The sequence below is a fragment of the Halichoerus grypus genome, chromosome X (assembly GCF_964656455.1).
Source record: "Halichoerus grypus chromosome X, mHalGry1.hap1.1, whole genome shotgun sequence".
NCBI lineage: Eukaryota > Metazoa > Chordata > Mammalia > Carnivora > Phocidae > Halichoerus > Halichoerus grypus.
Window position 1 is genome coordinate 68,220,453 of NC_135727.1, and position 17,660 is coordinate 68,238,112.

The 17,660-nt window shown below is 40.7% G+C and overlaps 2 protein-coding genes and 1 non-coding gene across 39 annotated transcripts in view; 2 read left to right on the forward strand and 1 right to left on the reverse strand.

Annotated features, from left to right (window-relative positions):
- Nucleotides 1-3,062: 3,062 nt before the first annotated feature.
- ZCCHC13 (zinc finger CCHC-type containing 13) lies at nucleotides 3,063-3,571 on the reverse strand. The gene is given in 2 exon segments (XM_078064151.1): nucleotides 3,063-3,319; nucleotides 3,322-3,571. Coding segments are annotated over 2 exon segments (507 nt in total).
- Nucleotides 3,572-5,244: 1,673 nt separating this feature from the next.
- LOC118519377 (U4 spliceosomal RNA) lies at nucleotides 5,245-5,385 on the forward strand. Its single transcript, XR_013444862.1, has one exon. It is a non-coding gene; the product is annotated as a U4 spliceosomal RNA (small nuclear RNA).
- A 4,345-nt stretch (nucleotides 5,386-9,730) lies between these two features.
- Nucleotides 9,731-17,660, forward strand: part of LOC118519358 (uncharacterized) — a 57,212-nt gene continuing 49,282 nt past the window's right edge. For 17 of the 37 annotated variants that reach the window (XM_078064060.1, XM_078064055.1, XM_078064070.1 and 14 more), the window contains exon 1: nucleotides 9,735-9,984. The gene's annotated coding sequence lies outside the window, so the exon portion shown is untranslated. Of the gene's footprint in view, nucleotides 9,985-10,600; nucleotides 10,673-10,788; nucleotides 10,926-17,660 lie in introns of those variants that run through there. The other 20 variants (XR_013444528.1, XR_013444530.1, XR_013444532.1 and 17 more) reach the window with 12 other exon arrangements.

The following is a 17,660-nucleotide window of genomic DNA, read 5'->3' on the forward strand; positions in this document are numbered from 1 at the left end:
GCCCGCTTCTCCCTCTCTCACTCCCCTTGCTTGTGTTCCTTCTTTCGCTGTGTCTCTCTCTGTCCAATAAATAAATAAAATCTTAAAAAAAAAAAGCAACTTGAATTTGATAAAATGCCTTTTTAGCCTCTATTGATGTAATGTGCTTTCCTGTTTGTATCTACAAATATTGAGGAGAATATAAACAGCTTTAATTAAACTTCTCCAGGGAATGTTATGTAGCTATTTACCCCTATCCCCAAGCATACAGCAAAGGTTTAGACTCAAGCGACTAGAGGGGCCTGGCAAGTAAAGTTAATGAGAAAAGAGTGCTTGTTGGGGTTTTTGCAAGATGATGAGGAATAGTGGGTGCTGGAGTCAGAGGGGGAACATGTGACTTGTCAATAGGGAGAAAATGCTACTCACCTTCATCTGAAAGCTTCCACACAGAAATGGGTATCTACTGCTTCTTGATCTTTATTTCTCTCCAGAGAGACCAGAAATAAGAATTTCTATGGAAGATGTTGCAATTTTTAAATGTTGGCATCTAATTCATGAATATTGTTAAACAATGTGTAGGTCAGACTAAACATAGTATGGACCAGATTCAGTAAAAGGGCTACCATTTTGTAACTTCTGACACAGGAGTACTAATGTCAAAATAAGGCTTCCTTTCCTATTAAGCTAGAAAAAAAAAATGCCTAGAAGGAACGTAAAGAGGACTTAAATGCTGAGTGTGTTCTTTATAAAGGGACATAATGTATTTCCCCCCTCCAACTCTGGGCCAAACTCCTAAGGACATAGGAAATGAAACTCCAGATTGTTTGCAGGGATTCAAATGCAGAGATCTGTGTTCCTCCTTTCCTAGAGCTCAGTACTGTGATGAGACTGGAGAATTTGTTTGGCTCAGAGTGATGTAGGTGTTTCATGTCGTGTCTTGGCAGATTGAACCAAGATTGCCTCACTTAGGGGTTAGGAGTGTACCTGAGTTTATTTTGTTGCAACAGCACACAATGACAGAATCAATTTCTAGGAACCCAAGAGGGTCACAGAAGTTGAAACTCAGTTGCATTGAAGGGATCTTTTAGATGGGAATGAAGGATTACACATGAAGTTTTGTGGAAGTTCATAAAAGAATGTGGCTTCAGTTATAAAATCAGTTACATTTCTTTGACCTCATGGGTTCATAGACCAAAAATTGTACCCTCTACACTATCTTTTCTAATATAAATTCTATCATATCCTAGGTTTGACATGTAGTTATTATTTTCCAAATCATTTTTTCATTACAACTTCAATTATGGTTACCTCTCCAATCCCAGGTTTTATTTAGAATTTAAAAGTACCTTTTCCACTTTATAGAACTTTAGTTGTTTTTCAGATTTGATTTTTAAAAATAGATATCAGCATTTGAAACTGAACATTTTTATATCGGTGACAACACATTTTTTCAGAAACTCCTAAATATAAATATAATTTTCCTATCTATGAAAATGGGTATTTTTTAAATTGTCAAAGTCCCAATCAGTGTTTAATGTTAATGTTTATACTTTTCTTAGATTTTAAAAAATACGTAAGTCCAAACTTTGCCATATGTTTATGTCAACCATTTGCTGCGAGGGTTTTTCGTTTCTCATTGCTCTCTCTCTCTCAAAGCTACTTATATACATTATACCCATTTCCTGGTTTATTTTCATTAAACTGTACACTCTATGTAGGGCCAGATAGAGATGTCTTTCAACTTTATTTGAAACCTGATGAAACCCTCTTACACTGTTGGTGGGAATGCAAGTTGGTACAGCCACTTTGGAAAACAGTGTGGAGGGGCCTCAAAAAATTAAAAATAGCTACCCTATGACCCAGCAATTGCACTACTGGGTATTTACCCCAAAGACACAGATGTAGTGAAAAGAAGGGCCATATGCACCCTAATGTTCATAGCAGCAATGTCTTCAATAGCCAAACTGTGGAAAAAGCCAAGATGCCCTTCAACAGATGAATGGATAAAGAAGATGTGGTCCATATATACAATGGGATATTACTCAGCCATCAGAAAGGATGAATACCCAACTTTTACATCAACATGGATGGGACTGGAGGAGATTATGCTAAGTGAAATAAGTCAAGCAGAGAAAGTCAATTATCATATGGTTTCACTTATTTGTGGAACATAAGAAATAACATGGAGGACATTAGGAGAAGGAAGGGAAAAATGAAGGGGGGCGAATTGGAGGGAGAGATGAACCAAGAGAGACTATGGACTCTGAGAAACAAACTGAGGGTTCTAGAGGGGAGGGGGGTGGGGGGATGGGTTAGCCCGGTGATGGGTATTAAGGAAGGCACGTATTGCATGGAGCCCTGGGTGCTATATGAAAACAATGAATCGTGGATTACTACATCAAAAACTAAATATGGTGACTAACATAACATAATAAAATAAAATTTAAAAATAAATAAATAAAAGCTAATGAGATCAGATAATTCAAAACGGTCAATATGTAATAAAGTTAAAATTACTTTGACAAGGTCATAGACATTTTCAGATTGAGCTTTATTTATCAACGAATCTCTGAGGAAATTTCACTTCCTCAGGGCACCTTGTGTATCTAAGACAGAACTACATGTCCCCTCTCCAGCATATTCTATCCTTTTACCAGGTGTTCTTTTTTCTCTATAGCAATTTATCTTCACTGACACACTGTATTATTTGTTAATAGATTCTAGGCCTGTGTTCCCAAACATGATCTTATTTGTTCACTGATATATTCCCAATTCCTCCAGTAGTGGCTGGCACACAGTAGCTGTTAAATGTTAAATCAAAGTACAAAGAACCAAAAATCGCCTAATGTCTAGAATGACTGTCCAGTAATCAGATTCTCCAGTGGCACAGAAACACAATGACATCTAAAAGTGAACAACTTCTGAGATTTTTTTTTCCAGCCCTTTCCTCCAACATGGTAATTGAAGCTCACTGGCCTGGGAGTAGCCTCCATCTATCAACTTTTGGTCAGTGAAGAGGTTTCAGAGAAAATAATACAATTATCAATCAGCAAAAGGTGGGGGGGGCGGACAAAGGGGAAAAACTAAGCGGTAGCGTCAGGGCATTCCCGGGCCAGATGTCCCGACTCGCCACAGCGGTAGCAGTTGACTTGACTCGTTTTGCTGCAGTTGATGGCCATGTGGCCGGTCTCGCCACACCGGTAACACTTGACTTGGGTGCAGTCTTTCTGAATGTGGCCATATTCACCGCAAGAGTAACACTTGGGCTCTTCCTGACGGTCACAATCACGAGCCAGGTGGCCTGGTCTGCCACAAGTGTAACAGCACTGCTCTCTCTCTTCGGCTCAGTACAGTCTTTAGCGATGTGGCCACTTCTCCCACAGTTGTAGCAGATGTCCTCGAGAAGGTCACAATTCTTAGCATGATGGCCAGACTCACCACAGCGGTAACAGATGTCAGGAAGGTAGGTGGAACTGCACGGAGAACCTCTACCACGGCCTCTGGCTCCGCGCCCTCGGCTCCCTCCTGCTCTTGGGCATCCCCGGGCCCAGTGGCCAGACCGCCCACACTTGAAACATTCGTTACTGCTCATGGCGGAGGTGAGATCTTACGGTGAGCCGGCCCACCACTGCCCCGAAGGCTCCGACACAACTCCCCTTAGGGCGGCTTAGAAACAAGTGGCCGTTTTTCTCTAGGGGCCTCAGCAACGTCACACAAGGTTTGCGCACGGCCCCAATTATGCGTCACAGGCATTCCAGCTGCCCTTCCCCCCGCCCCCCGCCCCGACTTTCCTGCTATCCTTGAAGTCAAAAGCATGGCTGAGTGTTGGTGTTTTCTGTTTTTGTTTTTGTTTTTTTAAATAAACACTTGGATCTTTAAGTTTGTTTGAATCCTTCCCTGTTCAGAAAATACACCCTGTAAGATTTCTTATAAATAAGAATTATATCTTTGTGATCTAGTAGATGATGTTTTTACATAAGTCCTATGGACATAGGAAAAACATGTATGAGATGTATCTAATCCAGTAAATGAAAGAAACAAATCATAGCAAATTAGACCAACCTCTTTGTTTTAAAAAATAAAATACAAATGTTCATAAAGATATAAGATACATAAAGTAGAAAAAAAAAGTCTTCAAAATGCCACAGTGACAGGCGTCTGGGTGGCTCAGTCGTTAAGCGTCTGCCTTCGCTCAGGTCATGATCTCAGGGTCCTGGGATCCAGCCCCGCATGGGGCTCCCTGCTCCTCGGGAAGTCTGCTTCTCCCTCTCCCACTCCCCTTGCTTGTGTTCCCTCTCTGGCTGTGTCTCTCTCTGTCAAATAAATAAATAAAATCTTTAAAAAATAATAAAAAATAATAAAATAATAAAATAAAACAAAATGCCACAGTGAGGGACGCTTGGGTGGCTCAGACAGTTAAGCATCTGCCTTAGGCTCAGGTCATGATCACAGGGTTCCTGGATGGAGCCCTCAGTCCAGCTCCCTGCTCAGTGGGGAATCTGCTTCTCCCTCTGCCTCTCCCCCTGCCTGGTGCTCTCTCCCTCTCTCTCTCTCAAATAAATAAATAAAATCTTTTAAAAAAATAAATAAAATGCCACAGTGATACTTACTCACAATCTTGCATATTTTATTGAAGGAATCCTAGTTTTCAACATAATTGCCACCGTTTAAGTTATAAAACATAACAGGATTGAAGCAGTCAGTACAAAGAACACATTATCACTTGGAAAATAAATTACAAAATTGTAATTTAAATATTGGGCACATTTCCTCTCTGTTGTTTTCCAAATTGTTTATATCTTATATAAACTGCATAAAGATTTATGGACATATTCATTTATATAGATACACAAGTAAGTATGGAATACTAGACACTGAAATATCAACCACAGCTATTTTGGGTTTATATGATTGAATACAATTTTTTTTCTCCTTATTTTCCTTCTTGTACTTTACAACTTTTGAAATGAGTTTAGGTTATTGGTTATTTTATTTTATTTTATTTTTAAATTTTATTTATTTATTTGACAGAGACAGCAAGAGAGCACAAGCAGGGGGTACAGTAGAGGGAGAGGGAGAAGCAGGCTTCCTGCTGAGTAGGGAGCCCGATTTGGGGCTCGATCCCAGGACCTTGGGATCATGACCTGAGCTGAAGGCAGATGCTTAACCATCTGAGCCACCCAGGCACCCCGGTTATTGGTAATTTTAAAAACTCACAATAAATATTTTTCTTACAAATATTTTTCTTTAGATTACTAGTTAACTAGCTTTGCGCAGTGGCAGTATCGTAGGCAATGAGGTTTATCCGAGGCGCGATTATTGCTAATTAAATTACTAGTTAACTATATGTTTTGCGTATGAATTTTTTTCTGGCAGGCAATACAAACATATTTGGTAAAACACAGACATAAGAATAGTATATGTAGCCTGTTATGGATTTATAATTTCATTCCATTATGACTGGAGAACATACTTTGTATAATTTCGATCATTTTACATTTACTGAAGCTTGTTTTATAGCCTAGCATATGATCTGTCTTGGAAAAATGTTTCTTGAGTGCTTGAGAAGAATGTTTACTCTGCTTCTATTGGTTGGAGCATTCTCTAGATGTCAATTAGATCAATTTGGTTGGTAGTATTGTTCCAGTTTTCTATATCATTGCTGATTTTCTGTCTACTTATAGTATCCATTATTGAGAATAGAATATTAATTCTCCAACTATTATTGTTGGATTATTCATTTATCTATTTAATTTTGTCCATTTTTTTCCCATGCATTTTGGGGATCTTCTGTTAGGTGCATATATGTTTTTAGTTGTTATAGTTTCTTGATGAATCATTTTTATCATTATAAAATGCTTTAATCTTTTAAATATTTCTCCAAGGTGTCACATTTCTCTCCAACCCACAACTACTCTAAAGCAGGTCTACATCATCTCCTGATCAAGTGATTTTCTAAAATGCAAAGTGGACCACATCACTCTCTTGCTTAAAATCTTTCTCTTCAATAACTACTAGATAAACTCCACTAGGCCCAAGAGAGGAAGTAATCTTCCCAAGATCAAATTAAGACCATGACAGAGCTAAGACTACATCCCAGGTTTCCCAACTGAATACTCCCTTTACTGTATGTACCACTGAGCAGGGTACTCTGGACTGGCTTATTCAATCTTCATTTAATTATCCTTCTTGTTTGAGAAGTTGGAAAGTCAAAAAGTCCACTTTCTATACTCACTTGCAGCCATAGTTCTGGAGGCAAAATAGGGTCTATCAATTAGAATCAACTCTTCAAGATTTGGAAGGCAAATGTGACATCTTCCAGTTACATTTTGCCTGTTCCTGACAAGTGAATTGTGCAGGCTTGCCACACAAAAAACATTTTGATGTTCATTCATCAGCATTGTCTGCCAATAATCAGTTCTGGTGGTGACAGCAGCAGCTGTGGTTTTTCACTTTGGCTTTGGTGTACTCTTGAGGTCATGGATGTGGTTGTAGCCTCAAAGGTTCTAGTGATTCTGGTTAGTTTTTACTTTGGTTTTTGTTTGTTTTGAGAGGTACTCTGTAAATTCTGCCCTAGGTGGGGCCGCCAGAACCATGATCCATGCTCCCAATTCTAATGGGGACCCCATTATCCTGGGCCCCAGGGTTCACACTCATGATCTTAGACTGGAGCCCACAGACCCAGTGGCACCACTATAATCCCACTTCTGGGAGTACTTAAACCCTCAAGCCCACATTCTGGATTTCCTAAACCCTGTCTTAAGGGCCTCTAGGCCAAGAATCTCTGATCTGAGCCCCTGACCCACCCAAGACCCCTAAGTCCAGTTCTGGGGCTCTGGGGCTCAGATTTGAGCACACAGACACATTGAAGATGGCTTACACCAGCTTGGAGCCCCCATCTAGAGAACTCCACCAGACCAGGACCCCTACCTTTAATGATGTCTATGCATAGACTCACTCCAGAGTCCCTCAAGCCAAATGGGGATATTTTGGATTGGGAGGGGACTTCAAACCTGATCCTTTTTCCCCATCCCACCCATGCAAGAACTGCCCTCCCCCAGAAGCCCAAACCGTATTTCGAAAGGATCCTCAAGCCCCCAGCCAGAGGACAGGTCCCTACCACAAGGCCTCATATTATTCCTCCATGTCCAGCTGCCAGAAATCCATATTTTGTAGGGAGAGGGCAGGCTCAGGAGCAAAGCCGTCACCTGACCCGTTTTTTCCCTCGGAAATTTTAAGTCTCAGCTATGTTCTCTGTTAGATGGTTTTTTGAAGGGTGGTGGCTCTAGGGGAGGCAGGGGCCTGGGGTGGGGGCTGGGGAATGTGCTTACATGACTGAGGTGGCAGCAGCGGTGGTAACAGAACTCTGGTTGGTCAGTTCTGTATTCTTCTGGGAGCTATTCCTTGAGACTCCACCTAGAACCTGTTCCTCTTTTCCTTCCAAATAGTTTGTAGGCATGTAATTTTTTATATTAAATTCCTTCTTACATCTAAAATACAGATGGGAGGGGCGCCTGGGTGGCTCAATCGGTTGTGTCTGCCTTCAGCTCAGGTCATGATCCCAGGGTCCTGGGATCAAGCCCCACATCGTGCTCCCTGCTGGATGAGGAGCCTGCTTCTCCCTCTCCCTCTGTTGCTCCCCCTGCTTGTGCTTGGCGTGCACTCTCTCTCTGTCAAATAAATAAATAAAATCTTCAAAAATAAATAAAAATAAATAAAAATAAAAAATAAAATACAGATGGGTTTTCTGCTCCTTACAGTGATTCCTGATTGATACAAACATCTCCCAAATTACAGTTATGACCTCCTTAAAAACATACACATCCTCTTAAATAACACATCTTTGCTCTATAACCAGATATCTTTATTGCCCATACACAAGACTGGATGGATTCTAGGCCCCAGTGTATCTAAATTTGTGTCCCCTGGCTGGATTTTGTTGCAAGAGGTTTTTCTCCAAGTAATTTATCAGGGTGTCAATAAACAAATCAATCCCATTACTTGGTCTCTTAGCCATCTTGTTCACATATTCAAACTAATTAACAGTTAGCAATGAAATTAAGGCCTTTATTAATATGAGTTTGTTACTGTACCATCTTGCCAGTCTCTGCTTTCCCATTACCTCATTCCTCAAAAATCACAAAGAACAGACAAGTTCTTGTGCCAAAGTAGACTAGTACTATCATGGAAAAATTACTGGACTCTGAGAAGACAAGGATACTTATTTCCTCAGTTGTTTTATATCCTTGTAACAATAGCTTTTGCGAAGTTAAGTCCAGTTCTGTGTCAGACTTAGTTGATGTACAATTTGACAATGCAAAGCTGTATTCAAGGGATTAATAGAGTATTCTTGATTGCCTCTTGATTGCCTCTTCTCCCTGCACCCCAACCTCAGTTCAGGGTATTCACAGGTTTCAAGAAATCCTCTGTGTTAGTCAGGATTCTTCAGAGAAGCAGAACCGACATGATATCTTTATCTATCTATATATGGATATTTATGACCATACCAATATGACACATATATATCTCCAACATGGCTATAATCATATATCCATAATTATAATTATATATTTATATCTATCTGGGAAGTCCAAAATCTGGGAAGAGTTGATGTTGCTGTTCAAGTCTAAAGGCTATCTGCTAGCAGAATTCTCTCTTGCTTGGGGAAGGTTAGTCTTTTCTTCTATTCAGGACTTCAACTGATGGATGAGGCGACCCACATTATGGCAGGTAACCTCCTTTACTCAAAATCCACAGATTTAAATGTTAATCGCACCCAAAAACACCCTCACAGAAACATCCAGAATAATATTCGACCACATATCTGGGCATCATGGCCCAGACAAGTTGGCACATAAAATTAACCATCACGTCCTCTAAGAGTGTAGGGTGAGGGAAATAGAGCCTCAGAATGTTAGCCTCAAGTGGGTGGATACACTAGAGGTCTCCAAATTTCTCCTTTACCACTTCTGAGGAACTGCTTATGAACTGGGAAGTTCAGACAAATAGGTAGGCCCAGGACTCTTAAGTATTTTATAGGATTCAAAATTTACAACTTGTGCCTCCTTTTTAAATTTCTCTTCAAATGGGACCATTGTAGATTAGGGAAGTTTTGTCAAAAGGAAGAGAAGTGGAAAGAGCAAGTAACTCCATCTGCAAGAATTATTATTGAGGTCAGACCTCATTTTTACACTACTTAAAAAATGAACGCTGTCCATTTATTTAAAAAGATAAAGATGATAATTAGAAACATGGAAAAATAGTTAAGATGACACATTGTTCCAGCTTATAAAAATAAAAATATCGATGTTAAAACATTACATGTTTAAACAAAAATGTAAAGAACACAAAGATATGCTAATGGCATGAGGTTTGTTTTTGGAGTAATGAAAAATTCTAAAATCGTGGTGATGGCTGTACAACTCTGTGAACATACTAAAATCCATTGCACTGTACACCTTAAGTTGGTGCATTGTATGACACAAAATTATATCTCAATAAAACTTAACAACAACAACGAAAAGAACACGAAGAGCAAATAAAGGTAGCCAACGGGGAGACTTGGCAAGGAAATGGTGAGCTAAGAATAGGAATGGGATTGACGAAGGAAGGATGGGCTGCAGAAGGGATGGTGATGGAGGCCGATGAGACCAAGGGGAGGAGAGGTGGAAGAAGCAGGATGGGCTAGGGCCCTGGGCCCTGGGGAAAAGGTGAAGAAGGCCCGAGGGTTAACCTCTGAAAGGCGGTAATGGGTGGGGGTGGAGAGAAGAGGGCGTACTCCGCGCATGCGCCAGAAGCATACTGCGGCGGTCCCGGAGAGGCCGTGCTTTAACTGGCGTCCTCGGTGCGGCTGGAGGCGCCGCTGGTTCTCTTTCGCCTGTTCAGTTCTATCTCGGCCTGTGCAGCCACCCTAGATCCGCGAACTTTGTGCCGCCGCTCCCTCTACCCTCTCTTGCGGCGGCCAGCGCTAAGAATTCACGCTACGACACTCGGTTCAGCCAGGAGGTAGGAGAAGAACATGGAGGGCGGGGGAGGGAACTCGGGACGGGGAGATTCTTGATCTGTGTATTCTCCCGGTTCACGAGAGGAAAAAGTGGGGGACAGCATGGGTCTCAAGCCTACAAAAGGATGTTGAGCGTTTACTTTCCATTGTGAAAGGATACAGACTCTAATCACGGTTGAGGCACATAAGCGTCGTTGTTTTCATAACGTTCTGTTTAAAAATTTGGGGTTCCTCTTACGTAGCAGAAGGTGTATTTAAAGGATGGGCCTTAGTACTAGGCTCATCCAATTATGAGAGCTTTCTTTGCCTTTGTTCCGGGTGGTGGGTCTTACTAACGGAGTCTGAGGGTACTCCAGCTCCTCCCTGGGGGCCGGGGCGGATTCCATCTACATTTGCTCTCTGCGGTCACCTGCAGTGTTTCCACTTCCCTAGTGTATCACACGTAACTCCCATTAGGAAATGCTCGTAGTGTCTCTCCTTGAGTAGTGGGGCACAGCTATGGCGAGAAACACGTCCAGATAGCGTCAGGCATGTGTGTATAAGAAGCGGAGGAGGGAGGGCCGGGAATTGGAGAGGACGGCCTTGGTGCGCATGTGTATTTGAGAGGTTGGGGGAGGCGCGGGATCGCGCACGTACAGTTGAGAAGGCCTGATGCGAGGGGGAAGGGGCCCCAGTTGGGGAGAGTGGGAGGTAAGCACGCGCAAGCTTGGGGCGTTGCGGGGTGGGGGCGGTGTCGAAAGCGTAGCTAAGAAAGCAAAGTTTCTAGTACACAGTTGGCAGCGGCAGTTGGGAGGGAAAGTGAAGGCGCGCATGCGTATTTGAGACGACATTGTGACGGTTGGCTTTAGGAGGAGAGGAGCGCAAGCGTATTTCAGACAGAATGACGGGGAGGGGAGGCGCGCGCCGTAGGTGTAATTAAGATTGCAAAATGGCGAGGGGGGAGGTAAGTTATCTTTGCTTGGCCGTCTTGGGCTGGGGGCCCTGCAGAGAAGTAGAATCTGCCTTTCTGGTTGGGTGAGGGGATCTGCCGAGCGGGAGATGTCCTAGGCTGTGGCCACATCCACCAGAAATTAACCCAGAATCTTAGCCTTTCACTGGCCTATTGGTATATGGGTTTGAAAATGCCGAGGCGATGATGACTGTCCAAAAGGTTTCGGCAGCTGGCTGTGTGTAGGAAATGGGTAAAATGGGACCACTGGAGCTAGGCCACATTCCGGCAATACACATTTGGAGGGCTCTCTGTCAGACTTTGGGCCGCTGTACTCGGCTCTGGACACATTCTCTCATCCCATCAGAGTAGCAGAACACAGTGATTGCGATATTGTTAGAATCTACTGTTAATGTTAGGCAGAAGCTCTTGATGTCCCCCACTGCAGAATATTGGTGTGAGGATTTGGCTGTGTTTCCAAGTGCTTGTTACACTTTAAACCTAGGATTTGGGCAAATGGTAATGATGGTATGAAGGTGACCTTTCCTCCAAATTATTTTTTTCTGTAAAACTTTAGCCTAGGGGGAAGGTTTTTTGAGGTAGCCGTACTTGTCGTGGATCTCAGAGGGCTGTCAGTGAGGATCTACTGTAAATCGCTAAAACTAATAGTTTAGCACTTAAATATGTAGCACAAAGGGCACAGGATTCAAAATAGAAGAGACCGTTCTTGCCCAGTAATCCTAGCTGTGATCTCATACTGGTCCTTTTCCTTCTCTAAGCCCATTTCGCTACAGTAATAATTATATTTAAACGTCTATAGCACTTAAAACTATAATGCCAGGTACTGGTCTAAGTGCTTTTACATGTGCCTTAACTCATTTAGTACTCTGGACAATCTTAAGAAATAGCAGTACCATTATTCATATTTTACAAATGAGAAATGTGGGGGACACAAGATTAGTTTGTCCAAGGCTTTACATCCATTTGAATGGCTGAAACTGGATTTTTATCCAGGTTGTATGACTCCATAATTCTGCGCTCTTAAACATTATGCTTTATTCCCCTGAAATGAGGGTTCAAAATTTAAAGGACCCTTCTTTTATGATTTCAGATTTTGTTTGTAATTTACCTGTGCTGTATAAGAAAGGGAGACCTGTTTGCTCTTGGCTGCTTTTTACTCCGTGCATTGTACAGGGTTACAGCTGTAGAAGACAAAAAGTAAAGAATTGTTGATTTGGAGCCTACCGGGGTGGCCATCCTTATCTACCCTTGTCTTCTATGCTTTTTGTTCTGCAGAGGGTTTAAAATGGCCGACTGCGGCAGGCTGGACACACCCTTCTTGTTTTGCCTGATTTGAGATCTGGTCAAATGCTTTGAGACAGCGGTCTTTTGCTGCAGTAGAGATTTTTTTTTCTTACCCATTATTAATATTTCGGTGTGTTAATACAAATGTCCAATAGTAAAGGAAAGGTTCTTGTTTTTTTCTTATAATAAAAGACTGAAAATACATGCTTTTACTATTGGTTAGGATGGATTCACTGAAGTGCAATTACTGTCAATGTTTTTAACACTCCTTATGTATTGACAGATTTCATTCTGAAAAGGTCGTACCAATTTTTACTCACAAGCATTGAGTCGTGTTTGTTTTGAAAAATATATGTTACGGATAACAACCAGTTATTATTTTAATTTTGCATTTCTTTGATTATTAGGGAGTTTGGACTCCTTTTTCCTCCATATACTTCTTAGCAGTTTCATTTTCTTTCATGTGATGTTAGTTCAGGTCTTATACTGATTTATCTGTTGCAGTTTTAGTTTAGTGTTACTGTTATCTATTTGAAAGTGTTCTTCAAATTAAGGCTATTGCTCGAATTTCTGCAGTATTACATATTCCAGGTTATTGTTTGCCTTTTAATTTTTGTTTTTAAATTTGGGGTTAGTAGAGATTCGAAAGCAAGTGGTCAAATCTCTATCTTCTGTTTTGTGATTTTTCTTACATTGTTTAAGTTTGAATAGTTCTCTCAATCTAGAAATTTGGTAAATATTCATTGTAGCTTTGTCTGAGGGTAACCATCAAGTTTGCGGAAAAAGGATCTGTAATTTCACCACCCAGAGCTAACCCAGTGTTTATAAATGTGTTCACGTCTTTTCATTCCCTGCATTTTTCTACAGTTGATCATATATTTGTACTATTTTATGTTGGGTTTTGAGTTTAACATTATAACATGCATTTTTCCACGTTAAACATTCTTGCAATTGTCATATAATGGTTTCATGATACCTTGATGTCTGGAAATATTTTTAAATTTTCAGTATTTTAAATGATGTAATGAATGTCTTTTCATTTTCATTTAGTTTTTATTGTTTATCTATTTTGAGTTATTTCTTTATAGAATAGAGTTCCAGAATTAGAATTGTTCATCAAAAAGTTTGAACGTTGTAAAGACTTGCTATAGTAACGTTCGAAAAAATTATGTCATTTTTTCTGTACCCAGTTACTTAGGTATTTAGAAAAATCTTTTTTGCTACCTTATATGTAAGAGAATGGTATCTTTGTTTTACGATCCATTTCTCTGATTCCTGGTGAGGCTGGATTCTCAAATGTTAATTATTAGCTCTTCTCTTTGTGAACTATTCGATTTGGGTCTGAATGTTATGTATTTGTAAGAGCTCTCTATTATGTGTGCTGTAAAAGGATCTATTATCCTTTGTTATTTATTGCAAATGACAAATGCGATTTGTTGCACATACACTCCTGGTATATGTTGCCATTGAGTCTTAAGAAATGTTTGTGATTCCAAGGACAACTGCTTCGTGGGATACATGTCAGATTCTTGGTAGCCATTTTGAGATAACATTTGTCTGTCCTTTAAATAGATAGCCATGTCTTTTTATTTAAAAAGAGAGCACTCTTGAGTGCCACAGAGCATTGGTACGTGCTGGCTATGGGTGTGGAAAGAAGACATGGCAACATTTTGTCCCTAATAAGAAACCAACTTAGACAAGACACAAAACAATAGAGCCCTCTCCCCCATCCATTCTGGGACTGATCTTATTTTGAATACTTAGGAGTGATCTGGAGGAGGATATGTACATAGTGTAATGTCCACATTTATAGATAACACTAAGCTCTTTGGAGGTGTAAAATGCTAGGAGGAACAAACTGCAGCGCCTGAGAAGGCATTGTGAGTGTGGGCTGACAGTGGCAGAATGGAACAGTGTAGGCAAGAGCAATATGATGACTTTAGGGGGAAATAGCATGTTAAGCATATAAAAGTGGCCTCGGAGACATTGGGTCCCAAGACGGGGATCTCAGTGTAAATGGCAGCAATCTATTGATGTCATCAGCTCAGTTTGCTGGTGCAGAGACGGAAGAGCCGTTAAAACCCTAGGCCTTATTAGGAACGGTATGGGACACAGGAAAAAGTCCATCCTGTCTTTGTATAAAACCATCTGAACCAAATGACTAGTTAACACTAGTAATCTCTCCTCAAGGAGTCTCTTACTATCACTCAATGTTGAAAAGTGGTTGGGAAGAGTGTATTACCTCCTTGTTTCATTTTTCTTACTTATTTTGTTATTTACGATTAGGTAATTTAGAATAGATATTTTTAAAGGTTTTGGGGTGAGGTGTCTTAGAAGGTTTCCTGAAACTGGGTCTTTTATTTGTGGTTCAGAGAATCTGTTTAATTTTATTTATTAAGTAAACCTCTCTAAATTATCATTCCCAATACATGGGCTCTATACTATCTCATATATTTAATAACATTCTATTTTTTACTTTTTCAGTGAAGGGTAGGGATTATAGGATTTAGAGGTGCCAAGTGATTTGTTACTTACTGCTTTTTGCTGTCCAGTTACACTGGGTTAATCCAGGTAGTCGTTAGCCCCCATTTTTCAGCGTTTTGTTAGTTGCAGGTGTTAAACGAGGCTTATTGCGTGTGTGGGGGAGGTTGACAGATGTATAATAAGCAAAACAAAACAACAGAGCTTCTATTGTAGAGGAGGTGGTTGAGAAGATCCTTTACAGGATGTCTCTGTCCATCCTAAGCGTGGGAGTTCCCAAACCCATCTCTGATCAGGAGTTAGGGAGAGCATGGGTATTTGAAATAGCCTAAAAGCCTTTAACCTTTGATTTCTACAATTTGTTCCTTCTCTCTCTTGATGTTACAGCCAGCAGCAGCCTGGAGCAGCGCCCCCTGGAAAGAAATTTTACATCGGCCATTATAATACAACCTGATAAGTGTTGTAGCACTTACCAGGTTGTATTGTAATTGTCTGTGTATATGCCTGTCTCCCTTCCTGTGTTCTCAGTTAGACTGTAAGCTCCTTGAGGGCAGGGACAGTGTCTTCTCCAGAGCCCAGCCTGGCACATTAGTAGGCCTCAGTAAATGTTTATTGGATGAATAAATGAATGAGTCATCAACAAACATTTATCGTGTGCCTGCTAAGGTGATCTCCACAGGCTCTGGACTGTCAACTGTTTATTCAAAATGCATGTGGTCAGAAACGTGCTATTTCTTTGTGGTTATGCATCTAAAGAGTTTTTCTGAGATAATGCTGTTTTTGTGTTTGGATTTCAGTCCTTGGTATTTACGGATGTTGCTAGTGTTGCAGCTGCTGTCACACTCTTCCTTGGTGGGACCTGGGTGGTAGCTGCCAGATCAGGAGCCTCATCCTCACTGCCCAGTGTTCGCTATCTGTAGACTCATCCCCTTTCCACTTCTCCTCAGGTCATCCTTCAAATGGTGTTCCTAGGTAGGGCTGCACGTTCTAGATCAGGGGTAGGCAAATGCAGCCCGTGGACTGCCTGGTTTTGCAAATAAAGTTCTTCTGGAACACATGTTATTTGTTGATATTTTGTCTGCGGCCTTTCCGGCCTGCAACAGCGATGTTGAATGACTACATCAGAGACCTGGTGGCCCATAAAGCCTGTCCTTTACCGAAAAAGATTGCCTGCCCAGCTTTGGATCATTACTCGACTGTGATGGTTTCATATGCCTCTCCATTCACCAAAGATATTTTTAACGTCTCAGAAACTCATTTATTTACCTCATTCATTATTGCTTATAACAGGTCTTTTTCCTATTTTACAGGTGGGACAGCTAGAACACACTTCAAACTAGATTGATTATAAGGCCTCCACCAGGGTCCGACAGTTAGTCAGTTATACCATGTACTTCAGCATCAAGTTTGGAGCTTCATCTCTAGAAATTCCTTTTGTTAAATCCTAACCTGAAGACCGTGGCCATATCATACCTTGGTGCCTTATCCCTTGCCCCTCCCCTTCCTGCACAGGTCTTTGCCATGAGAATATGGAAAGTAACAAGTTAATGTGAGCTAAGGCAGAAAGGTAGGCCAAGGCAAATGTTTACGGGGTCTGAATGCTAATACACAAAGAAATGGGATTTCTGAAATACTCACTTACTTAGACTTCATACAGTTAGGGAGCCTGGACTTCCAAGAGCTTAGGGCCTTCCCCTTTACCCTCTCTAACCTTCCACACATTGTCTTGGAATCCTGCCTGTGGGTGTATTGTGATTCATTTCATGTCATTAAAAAGTTGAGAGCTCCCAAGTCCAATTCAAGAAAGCTAGATCTAAAAAACAAACAAACAAAAAGGAAAGAATATAGGATAGTCTCATTCTAGGAGTAAAATGGTGGGAAAGGCCCTTACAGCATTGTTTTTCAAGCTGCTTGTTGGATTTTCCCCAGCATTTTATTGTGAAAAATTTTAAATGTACGTATAGAAAAGTTGAAGAACTGTACATGGAAAATCCATCTACCTACCAACTGGATGTTGCAATTAACATTTTGCTATATTTGCTTTATTGTGTATTTATCCATCTTTGTCGGATAGGTTTTTTAAATGCTTGTGGTGGTGTCCATTTTGAGCTCATCTGTATCTGACCCACATGGTACTGAAAAATAGTTTCTTTTTATTCTTATCTGTATTTCCCAAGTGGGAATGGATACTACTGCAGCCTAACTATGTATAAGCAGATCTGCCTGGTAGTGAGATTCCAGGGAGAGAAGCCATTTGACGCCTAAAAGAAAATGTTTACAGCTCACTGTTTACTGGAAATGGTAGGACAAGAAAAGATGGAAGTCCAGGTCCAGTGTCAGTGAATCTTTCCAATCAAATATTGCCCTACACTTCATTTACTTCACTGCCTGGGGGGAGGGGAACAGGTTGTTTTCTGAGCAGCTTCTGCTTGGTTCTTAGACTTGAAGGAAAAACAACAAAGTCACATCAGAATGCCCCCTAGGTGATTAAGGATTAGCACAACTCCTTGGAATTTTAGCAGATGGATTTTTAATTTGGAATACTGTCGAATCATATTCTTTAGGACCTTTTCTATTAGCAGTAGCCGCAGAGTCAATTTGGGAAGCACCACGAACTGAAATCTTAATTTCTCTTCGTCATGAACATGATAATGGTAAACGTTACCTGTTTGTGTCTGTCTCCCTTCATTTAAGCTCAAGGGCAGAGACTGTATCGTACTCATCTTTGTAATTCTCATAGTAATAAATGTTTGAATCATTGAAAATGTATTGTTGCATTTAATACCTATCACATGGGCAAATTAAAAAAAAAATGTTATACTGATGTTGGTGGGGTTATCCAGTTTCAGTGTAATCCTTTGTAGGGGCAGTTTGGCAATATATAATGTGGCAGAATAAAAATTGTATGTCTTTTTGACCACACAGTTTCATTTTTAGGGATATACCCCAAAATATTCTAAAGAA